We start from the raw sequence: 12,083 nt of genomic DNA, 5'->3' as shown, positions 1-12,083 counted from the left end.
TGTCCTTATTCCTCTTCCACTATTTTTCTAGTGAGTCCTTTAATACAAGTCTATGTTTCTGTTTGCCCAATCACAAATTTTTATGATCTGTACCTGAATACAAACTACAAAAAAATGTATACTTTTGCTGCAGTAAAGAAATACTTGTGATAATAGTAAAAGAACTAGTGTGGTAGAAACAATAGTAAACTTAATGGTTGTAATAGGATAGAAGTAGTGGTAGCAGTCTAAATACAAATGATGAAAGTTATAATTTACTGCAGTAGTGACATTAGTGGTAGTCATACTAATAGTGCCTTTGGTGGTATTAGTCACTTTCTCCTGTAAAAGGAGATCTGGAAGCCATTCTTTCCCAAGAAAACTAGCAGTAATGAAAGCAATTGTAATTATCTAAGTAGGAAATGAAGTGATAAACATCAGCACAGCTAATATCAAAGTTGCCATTAGCTACAATCTAACTAATATGGAGTTTCTCAAATAACTGTACAGTAAACACAAGTGTTAAAGCTTCATCACAGGTGTTCAATTCACACCTGTCCAAATATCTGAGGTTCTCCACATGTGATTATTCTCAGCACTTTTATTCAGCTGTGTTGTTTCCGCATTATCTTTTTTTTTTAAATCTCAATCCAAATCTCATTTCTGACATTAAATTATCTATCTTCTATAAATATCTAACCTTAAACATTAACTACAATTACCATACTAATTCTAAACTTCTTAAGATACTGATATTAGTTGCTTCAAAACAAAAGTCCTTACATTGTGGCCATGTCATAATTGCAGTTTCTGCTTCATTCTAGTAATACATGTTGCACAAATTTTTCTTTATTTTTTAAAGTCTAATGAGCTTAATGAGTCTAATGAGTTTCAGAATATAAAAAGACAACTCTCTCTTTCCAGGGGAAGGAAAACAACTGTATAGTTGGATAACAGACAAAGTATACAGGGATTTTTGCTTCCATTGTATTATGTAGAAATTGTAGCATGAACTCATGAGGTCTCCTTTGTAAAAAAAGATGTGGCCTAGAACTCTGAAGCACAGCAATTCCCTGTTCTTGATCTTATATGTAACACACACTTGAACTTAAATCCATCTTTGGTAAATATATTGACTCAAAAATTAATATTTTGCAACTCACTCAAAATTCTTGACGAGCTGATATAAGCAGAGGAGACTGCCATTCCAGAGATTTGTGTCGGGATTTTGAAGATAAATACTAATCTTGTCGACAATGGTCGTCCAGCGACCTGGGAAGTCATGTTTGACCATCTGATATGTGCAGACAGCAAGCTGTACTCTGTAGAGAGAAATGGAAACAGAAATTATGAAAATCTAAAAAGCAAGAATTATTTGTTGGAAAGAATGCAATATTAATGTATAATGATGAAGTCAGGATATAATCTGACATGAGAGGGAAATGTTCAGATTTATGATTCTTACCTTACAAGATCTGGTGCATGAACAACTGCATCGACAATGGCATCGCGGATCATGGCCCGATCCTGCTCGTGAATGTGGAATGGAATAGGCTCACCAGCCTCATACTCTGCATCTTTCCAGTACTGTGCTACCATGTTCTTTAGGTATATAACGCCTGCCTGTCTTACTGGCATGTCAAGTTCCCCCATCATGACAACTTGAAGGAGTGCTGGGGTAAACCCAATTATTTTTTTCATCTGAAAATATAACAATTACAAAATTCAAATCTACTGAAATGTAATGCTAAACAAGTATAACCTGGGATGATATCAGATAGATGAAAATAAATGGGCATAAAAACTGATTTATCAAGTCATGAAAAAATAAATAAAAAATAAAAATGATATGGTGCTGAATTAATTACAATAACAACGTGAAATTCACCTGATATAATGAACAAGCATTTCCTACTCAATCATCTGAGAGGAGAAGAATAGAAAAGACAATTGTTATACATTCCATGCTGAGAACATAGAACGCATCTCCAAACTAATGTTTGTTTATATCATCAATACAACTATTCGGAGCATCACCATTTCACAGGAATACCTCTGACTACTTTTAATGTATACTGATATGATCTACATGTGGCCTGATAGTAACATTACACTGCAGAATATAAAAGAGCTAGAGCTGATCCAGTCACTCACAAATGTGACCCAAGGCTTGTAACATTCCAAAACCTATAACTGCTTCGGTATTCACCACGTCAAATAACAGCATGGAAAGGGCAAGATAGCGTGTGTATGTGTGTGTATGTATGTGTATGTGTGTGTGTGTGCGAGGGGGGGGGAGTAAAAAATAAAGGAGTCCTACAGAAAATGAGAAAATAAGTTAAAACTTGGAAGATGGAGACGAAAATAAGATATGCATGAAGCAGAGTGAGAATGACATGTGGAGGGGGTTAGAGAAGAGGGGCGAGGAGCGAGGAGAGAGAGGAGGAGGAGGAGAAGGAGAAGGGAGAGAGAAGGGAGAGAGAGGAGGAGGAGGAGAGGGAGGAAGAGGAGGAGAGGGAGGTGGTGGGGGGGGCGGAGGAGAAGAGGGAGGTGGTGGAGGCGGGGGAGGAGGAGAGGGAGGTGGTGGGGGCGGCGGAGGAGGATAGGGAGGTGGTGGAGGCGGCGGAGGAGGAGAGGGAGGTGGAGGAGGAGGGGGAGGAGGAGGAGGAGGAGGAGAGGGAGGTGGAGGAGGAGGAGGAGGGGGAGAGGGAGGTGGAGGAGGAGGAGAGGGAGGTGGAGGAGGAGGAGGAGGAGGAGAGGGAGGTGGAGGAGGAGGGGGAGGAGGAGGAGGAGAGGGAGGTGGAGGAGGAGGAGAGGGAGGAGGAGGAGGGAGGAGATGGGAAGAAAAGAATACTAATAAGAAGACAGGAAAGAAAAATAAGAAAATTGCAAGAGAAAATGAACAAAGACAAAAGAAAAATCTATAAAAAAAAATGTATTCCAAAACATATACAACTCGTAATGTTTATGAGCAATGTGAAAGCAAACTTTTTCTGATATACTTAACAAAGAATCATCTAAATTATGCAAATCACTTCAAATAATTCAAGATCACATTCACAGATGGGGAAAAGGAGGGGGAGAGGGCATGGGGTGGGGGGGGGGGAGATGGAAAGGCTTGGAATATAAAGGAGGAGTGATGCTGATGGGAGAGGGAGAAAAGGGAGACAAGATGGAATAGAAAAGGACAGCAGAGATAGGCAAGAGAAAGGGGGAAGTGGAAGAGGTAGAGAAAAAGGGAACAGGAGAGGGGGAGTGGGAAGAGAGAGGGAGAGGGAAGAGAAGGAAGAGGGAGGGAGAGGAGAGTGGGAAAAGAGAGAGAGAGGGGGAGTGGGAAAAGAGAGAGAGAGGGGGAGTGGGAAAAGAGAGAGAGAGGGGGAGTGGGAAAAGAGAGAGAGAGGGGGAGTGAAAAGAGAGAGAGAGGGGGAGTGAAAAGAGAGAGAGAGGGGGAGTGGGAAAAGAGAGAGAGAGGGGGAGTGGGAAAAGAGAGAGAGAGGGGGAGTAGGAAAAGAGGGAGAGGGGAGTGGGAAAAGAGAGGGAGAGGGGAGTGGGAAAAGAGAGGGAGAGGGGAGTGGGAAAAGAGAGGGAGAGGGGAGTGGGAAAAGAGAGGGAGAGGGGAGTGGGAAAAGAGAGGGAGAGGGGAGTGGGAAAAGAGAGGGAGAGGGGAGTGGGAAAAGAGAGGGAGAGGGAGAGGGAGAGAGGAGATGAAAGAAATAAGGATAAGATAGAAAAAGTTTGGAAAAAAATGGAACTACAGGGATTGATTTTAAATAAGTGGGCAAGTAAAAGGAGGAAGTACAGGGTAGGCATAAGAAAAGAAAAAAAATAGCATGGGAAAAAAAGAATGAAAAAAGCAGGGAGAGGGAGAGAGGGAGGGGTGTGGTGAGGGCCGAAGGGGAGAGGGGGGTGGGGGGTGGAGAGGAGAGGGAGAGGAGAGGAAGAGGAGAGGGAGGGAAAGGAGGAGAAAGGAGAGAGGAGATGGAGGGATAGGAGGAGAAAGGAGAGAGGAGATGGAGGGATAGGAGGAGAAAGGAGAGAGGAGATGGAGGGATAGGAGGAGAAAGGAGAGAGGAGATGGAGGGATAGGAGGAGAAAGGAGAGAGGAGATGGAGGGATAGGAGGAGAAAGGAGAGAGGAGATGGAGGGATAGGAGGAGAAAGGAGAGAGGATACAGATGGATTGGAGGAGAAAGGAGAGAGGGGAGGGAGGGATAGGAGGAGAAAGGAGAGAGGGGAGGGAGGGATAGGAGGAGAAAGGAGAGAGGGGAGGGAGGGATAGGAGGAGAAAGGAGAGAGGGGAGGGAGGGATAGGAGGAGAAAGGAGAGAGGGGAGGGAGGGATAGGAGGAGAAAGGAGAGAGGGGAGGGAGGGATAGGAGGAGAAAGGAGAGAGGGGAGGGAGGGATAGGAGGAGAAAGGAGAGAGGGGAGGGAGGGATAGGAGGAGAAAGGAGAGAGGGGAGGGAGGGATAGGAGGAGAAAGGAGAGAGGGGAGGGAGGGATAGGAGGAGAAAGGGGAGGGGAGAGCAGGGAGGGAAAGGAGGAGAGAGGGGAGAGGAGAGCAGAGAGGGAAAGGAGGAGAGAGGGGAGGGGAGAGCAGAGAGGGAAAGGAGGAGAGAGGGGAGGGGAGATCAGGGAGGGAAAGGAGGAGAGAAGGGGGAGGGGAGAGCAGGGAGGGAAAGGACAAGAGGAGAGGAGAGGAGAGGAGAGGAGAGGAGAGGAGAGGAGATGTGAGGAGAGGTGAGGTGAGGAGAGGAGAGGAGAGGAGAGGAGAGGAGAGGAGCGGAGAGGAGAGGACAGGAGAGGACACGAGAGGAGAGGAGAGGAGAGGAGAGGAGAGGAGAGGAGAGGAGAGGAGAGGAGAGGAGAGGAGAGCAGGGAGGGAAAAGAGAGAGGAGAGGGGAGGGGAGGGGAGAGCAGGGAGGGAAAAGAGAGAAGAGAGGAGAGGAGAGGAGAGGAGAGGAGAGGAGAGGAGAGGAGAGGAGAGGAGAGGAGAGGAGAGGAGAGGAGAGGAGAGGAGAGGAGAGGAGAGGAGAGGAGAGGAGAGGAGAGGAGAGGAGAGGAGAGGAGAGGAGAGGAGAGGAGAGGAGAGGAGAGGAGAGGAGAGGAGAGGAGAGGAGAGGAGAGGAGAGGGAGGGAGGGGAGGGAGGGAGGGAGAGGGAGAGAGAGGGAGAAGAAGAGAGGGGAGGGAGGAAAGGAGAAGAGAGGGAAGGGAAAGAGGAGGAAGTGGAGAGAGGGGAAGGAGGGAGGAGGAGGAGAGAGGGGAGGGAGGGAGGAGGAGGAGAGAGGGGAGGGAGGGAGGAGGAGGAGAGAGGGGAGGGAGGGAGGAGGAGGAGGAGGGAGGAGGAGGAGAGAGGGGAGGGAGGGAGGAGGAGGAGAGAGGGAAGGGAGGGAGGAGGAGGAGAGAGGGAAGGGAGGGAGGAGTAGAGAGGGGAGGGAGGGAGGAGGAGTAGAGAGGGGAGGGAGGGAGAGGAGGAGAGAGGGGAGGGAGGGAGGAGGAGAGAGCAGAGGGAGGGAGGGAGGGAGGAGAGAGCAGAGGGAGGGAGGGAGGGAGGAGAGAGGAGAGAGGAGAGAGGAGAGGGAGGGAGGGAGAGGAGAGGGAGGGAGGGAGAGGAGAGGGAGGGAGGGAGGGAGGGAGGGAGAGGAGAGGGAGGGAGGGAGAGGAGAGGAGAGGGAGGGAGGGAGAGGAGAGGGAGGGAGGGAGAGGAGAGGGAGGAAGAAAAAGGGAAAGGAAGGGAGGGAGGGAGAGGAGAGGGAGGAAGAAAAAGGGAAAGGAAGGGAGGAAAGGAGGGAGAGCAGGGAGAGCAAAGAGAAAAGAAAGATGAACAGATTAAGAGAAAATCCTCTTGCCTGACATGCAAAAAGTAAACAGCAACGTCAGCCTTTGGGCCAGAATGTCACCCCTGAATACAAACACAGTATAATGCCACCCCCAACCCATGCCATACGCTGCTTTGCCTGCCAAGTCTTGTATACACAATGATTCAGTAAAATAAGGAGACTAATGACACCACAAAGATGCCACTGCATCAGAGGGGACAAAAGGGTTAAATAATAACACCCTTTTAAAGTAATCTACTCACTTTCTTGTAAAAATAGTAAAAATGGTTATTGAAAGTACTATAGTATTTGTATACATCTAGTATCATTAAAATGATAAAACTACAACAGCACTATTAAAGTTTTAAATAACATCAACTGCAATTTAATAAATAACATCAACAGCAATTTTATAAATTACATCTGCAATGCTAGGAATCACTCACCATCATAATAAAAAGACAAACTGAAAAAGTTACATGTACATATCCTGATTACTCAGCCCTACAACCCTACACTTAGGGGAGTAACAAGGGAGACAAGAAAGTGCTAAATCACCTTTTCTTTAGACCTGTCACCATCATAAATGTCTAAATAATGGAAGGCACAGCCGTGGCCAATATAAAAAAGATTCTTAACAAAGGTGGCTCTGTGACAAAGAGAGGAGTACAACCACCTCAGCAGCAACCAGGTCACAGCATCTGCTTCTTGACCTCAAAGGGCAAAGGAAATCTGATACCACAATAATGACCATCTCTTTCCAGAATATAGCACAAGCTGAGCAAGTGACTCAAATGTGATCTAGGACCTTGTATATTTTGATGTACTGTCCTATCATAGTTTCTAGTATTTTAAACTTTCAATAGTAATGCACCACATAAATATGCTGATGATTTGAAGAGTTTGACAATGTTGTTGCCACAGACAGAATATCCTACAAATTCACTTTTCACTTTCAATACTTTTTTTCCCATACACACACACAAAAAAAAAAAAAAAAAGAAAATGTAGAGACAACCAGACAGACAGATACACAAATACATACATGCATGCATGCATGCACTCACTCACTCATATACACACACACACACACACACTCAATCACAGACACACACGCACACTCACTCAACCACAGACACACACGCACACTCACTCAACCACAGACACACACGCACACTCACTCAACCACAGACACACACGCACACTCACTCAACCACAGACACACACGCACACTCACTCAACCACCGACCCACACGCACACTCCCTCAAGCACAGACACACACGCACACTCACTCAACCACAGACACACACGCACACTCACTCAACCACAGACACACACGCGCACTCACTCAACCACAGACACACACGCACACTCACTCAACCACAGACACACACGCACACTCACTCAACCACAGACACACACGCACACTCACTCAACCACAGACACACACGCACACTCACTCAACCACAGACACACACGCACACTCACTCAACCACAGACACACACGCACACTCACTCAACCACAGACACACACGCACACTCACTCAACCACAGACACACACGCACACTCACTCAACCACAGACACACACGCACACTCACTCAACCACAGACACACACGCACACTCACTCAACCACAGACACACATGCACACTCACTCAACCACAGACACACACACACACTCACTCAACCACAGACACACACTCACACTCACTCAACCACAGACACACACGCACACTCACTCAACCACACACACACACACACACTCACTCAACCACACACACACACACACTCACTCAACCATAGACACACACGCACACTCACTCAACCACAGACACACACGCACACTCACTCAACCACAGACACACACGCAAACTCACTCAACCACAGACACAAACACACTCACTCAACCACACACACACACACACTCACTCAACCACACACACACACACACTCACTCAACCACACACACACACACCCTCACTCACCACACACACACACACATACTCAAACATCACCCACACACACACACACATCTCACACACACACACACACTCAACTCACACACACACACACACACTCACTCAACTCACACACACACACACACACTCACTCAACTCACACACACACACAAACACACACACACACACACACTCACTCAACCACACACACACACACACACACTCACTCAACCACACACACACACACACTCACTCAACCACACACACACTCCCTCAACCACACACATACTCACTCAACCCCACTCACATACGCACTCAACCACACATACACACTCACTCAACCACTCAAAATTCCAACAAAGGATCACCCAACCTCTCATTTAAGTCCTATTACTGTATCAATAAATTTTATCTACCCAAAGACTACAATACCCAACCATTCATAGCTCCATAACAGGGGAAAAATCATTAACAACAAAAGCCTTCATCACAGTAATTTTAGTATCTCCTCTTTCAGCAGAATGACCCACAAGTACTCCAAGTAAATTGATGTATCATGATATTTTCAAACAAGTTTCTAATCTTCTTTACACTAAAACTAAGCGAGTTCATAAAATAGGGATGTTTTAGGGATTGAAGTTACCAATCAACTTCTTGTCAATGTTCTCCATATAAACTGGAGTCTTATCAAATAAAGCTATTAAGGTTTGGAACTACTCAATGTCCATGGAATTTCCCAAACAATTAAATCTTGCAAGTCAGTGATGGGAAAAGGGCAGCAGTTACGAAGTCTTGGTGGTTAAATTTTTCTTTGTGCTTCTGACTGGCCATATTGGAAGAGGCCAGTTACCTAGCAACAAGGGTGGCTTATTCTCAAACAAATAAAAAATGATTTGATAATGGGTAGAATCATTTCCCGAATTTCACTATAATGGTTAGTGGCTCAGGAATAAGAGTCTTTGGGTCATGAATATCCTTTTTATTTTAGTTCCTGCTTCCAGAAAAGGGCTTTAAAAGCAGAGGATTTATTTAAATACAGCTCCCTACCCATACATCTGTCTCAGACATTGAAGGAATATTTGTAATTTGTAATTTAGAGGAGACAAGAGGGTATGGATATGGTGAAAACTGTTTATTAATCATTAAGTTGTATTATGGCTAGATATAGGTTTGGCTGGATAAATCTTAGTAAAACAATCACAATACAAAATGCTTAGGCTCATATTGAAAGGTAGACCCATTTATATCGCTAACTTTGTTTTGTAAAATAACTAGCTAGCTTAATTTGTGACATCAATGTTAAAAACAAAACAAAAATCTCAATTCTAAAATCTATGAATGCCATGACAGATTACATTATGTACTTTTACATATTGCCAGAAAGCTTACAAACATGAACTAGCTACAGTCTGTGATGGAAGGCCTACAATCGTCAACTCAATGACAAAAAGCCAAGCAGCTTTAGTAAACATGCATCTGCAAAGGTCAACAAAACTCCACATTACATTTGGCCAAGGCAGTTTGGACTTTTTTCTTAACCGATGATAAATTCCTTGGGGGGTGTACAAACCATCTTTCCAATAAAAGTTTATTGGCCTTTATCAGAGGACCAACAGGTGTGAAGTTCACATTGTAAGATTTCAGAATTTACATTCTGCTCATCTTCCTTGAAACAAATGACAAGGGCAAAACCTCGCTATCCAGCACTTTCATCAGGAACTGTAAAATCAATCTGCTTTGTCTTTACTGCACAAAGCCAATCCAGCTAACCCACCACAGGGAGCTCTAATGCACCAGTGCAAGAAAATCATAATAGCTAAGACGGTAGCCACCATACAACTAAATATCATAAGACAGTTATAACTATTCCTGTCAGTAAGGGGTTCATGGTGTCTTGCACTGCATACTATATTAACTCAAGCAGGAAATTTAGATACCAATCATTTCCTTTTCTCTATGCCAAATTCTCCAAGCAATGAAGTCATGGCTTCCCTTTTCAACCCAAACACAATTTTTCAACGACATAGCTTTTATACACAAATCAAAATGAGTAAAATATAGGTGTCATGCCCACCGAAGCTCAGCATTGGCCTTGCATCACCACACTGTCACAATTCCGCAATAACCAACAAACCTCTATCTCATCCATTTCAATAAAACAGAACTTGTAAACATCACTATTGATTACATAAAGAAGCAGTCTAACTTCATCTTCCCAGAATATACAGATGTTTGTTGACCCTTGCAGCAGCACTGAGGTCATGGTGACTGCTACCCATAATACCAACCCCAGGCTGGACATAGAGGCCTTCTACCAAAGAATAAAGGAAGATACAAGAGACTTTGGAAAGGACACAGCCAATACAGTTACAAAAATATGAAACAAAGCCACTGCAGGCGTCTACAAAGTACTTCTCAAACTTTAATTTTTCAATCTGTAGTCATGCTTCTGTTATTTGAAAAGTCAAATGTATCCCTAATTGACACTGCATACAAACACAATCCTGGATCTCCCATTTTTACCCCCACCCCCCAAATGGTCTAGCATGATACCCAGAAGAAGAGAGGTCAGCTGGGATTCCAAGATCCTTGGTTTGATAGCCAGCAAATTAAATTAGAAGCAGTGTATTTCTACTTGTCTTTTTGACACTCCACTACAGGCTCCGAGGCATTTTGATCTAGGTACAGCGACATAAAACAGAAGGTATACCAATATATATCAACTTCAACATCTACAAATACAAGTACAAGGGGCCATCTTCATTGTATTTCTACATACTAAATAATAATAATAATAATAATAACAATAATAATAATAATAATAATAATAATAATAAATAAAAGGCCCCTTACCAAAACACAAAATTCATTAGGTCATGATTCTCTAAATCCTCATATGTTGGCATTAGTAGGAACGTACATTGGTAAAAGCTAACGAGCCAAGACCATTGCCATCAGCCCTAACACAGACACAACTTAAGCTCAAATGTCTGGGTTTAATAAATGCAATTCCTTGGTCCTTCAACACGGAACTTTAAAGCCTACGCCAAATTACACGGATATTTCACAATTGTTACTTTTTGGAATCACATGTAATGTCACCTGGACTGCATTCTGACATATAATTCATTGTATCACAGGTGTCAAATGATCTAGATTTCATGAGGGCTGTTTTTTTTTTCTTTCTTTCTTAAATCCTTTGTTTATTTGTATTTTTTCACACCTATATTCTTGCCTGACTATTTCCCACTCTCCTCTACCTTTCTTCACCGTTATCAAATTCATCGACATAAGAGAGGCGATAACCACGTGTCCTACGAAGAGAGGAGCTAGAGCAAACGGTGATAAAGGACGGGAAAGCAGATATAGAGAGAAAATGCGATGACGAACACACGAGAAAAGACGACGAAAAGAAGGGGGGAAAGATAGCGACGAGAGAGATCACTGGCGAGTGCATACAAGTGGGAGTGACAAATCGCGAGAGAAAAAGGCGAAAAATACAGCGGCGACGAAAGAGAGAGAGAAGGCGACGAGGAAAGGATGAAGAAAGATCGAGAGGCGGTAACGAACAAGAAACGAGACAAACACACGGCCAAAACAACACATTTTCCGAGCCAGGGTCGTAGAGACCGACCGCCCCTAGAATAAAGACCGAAAAGCGCGAGAAAAGGAGGCCCCAAAATAGGCCTAGACCGAGAAACGTGAACCCCCAACAAAACCGTCACCAGCCACATTTCCTCACCTGCGTCAGCTCATCCTCGGCCTGCTGGCGTAAATTCGGGTCTATAGTGCCCCTCAGTATCTCTATTATCTTCCTCGAGTCCATTTCCTACGTGTTATCCAGCGTCAGGGCGGAAAAAGCGAAGAAATCGGGGCCTCCACGTGATTCCCCCCGATGGCGCCGCTCCGTGTTGCCTGCCTGTGTGCCTGTCAGCCCCGCGTTGTTGGAACCGTCCTGCTGAGGGAGCCCGAACGCGGGGTTTATTTTAGGGGGGGAGGTTTAAAGAGGGTTTTAATGTGTTTTTTTCAGGGGGAGGGTTCGGAGGTGGTATCTTATGGGTAGTTTTGAGGGATTTGATGTTCTTTTTATTTCTGTGGTTGTTGGGAATGGTTTTCTGAGGGAGCTGGAAGAGTTGGGATTTTTGTTTCTTGATGTACGTGTGGGGGTGAGGTTTTTGGGCTGGTTTTGGGTATTTTGCAAATGTTTTGATAGCCTTTCAGATGTCTTTTAAATTCCTTTCTTCCATGCGGAGGTTGTTTTGTACCTTTGATTGTTTTTGTTGCTGTTTCTGTTGTTATATTTTGATGGGTTTTGTTTGGAAGCCCG

At 44.5% G+C, this 12,083-nt stretch overlaps 1 protein-coding gene across 3 annotated transcripts in view; it reads right to left on the bottom strand.

The window, feature by feature from the left end:
• The window catches only part of msk (importin-7 msk), a 44,065-nt gene extending 32,339 nt beyond the window's left edge, over window positions 1-11,726 (bottom strand). For all 3 annotated transcript variants that reach the window (XM_027371395.2, XM_070115376.1, XM_027371397.2), the window contains exons 1-3: window positions 11,499-11,726; window positions 1,445-1,680; window positions 1,143-1,301 (exon numbers count right to left, since the gene is read on the bottom strand). In XM_027371395.2, coding sequence (XP_027227196.1) covers window positions 1,143-1,301; window positions 1,445-1,680; window positions 11,499-11,582 — 479 coding nt within the window. In that variant the 5' untranslated portion in view covers window positions 11,583-11,726. The remainder of the gene's footprint in view (window positions 1-1,142; window positions 1,302-1,444; window positions 1,681-11,498) is intronic.
• Window positions 11,727-12,083: the final 357 nt, after the last annotated feature.

This window comes from Penaeus vannamei, chromosome 37 (genome assembly GCF_042767895.1).
Source record: "Penaeus vannamei isolate JL-2024 chromosome 37, ASM4276789v1, whole genome shotgun sequence".
Taxonomy (NCBI): Eukaryota; Metazoa; Arthropoda; class Malacostraca; order Decapoda; family Penaeidae; genus Penaeus; species Penaeus vannamei.
The sequence above is the reverse complement of the archived record's forward strand: the minus strand, read 5'-3'. Positions and strand labels throughout refer to the sequence as shown.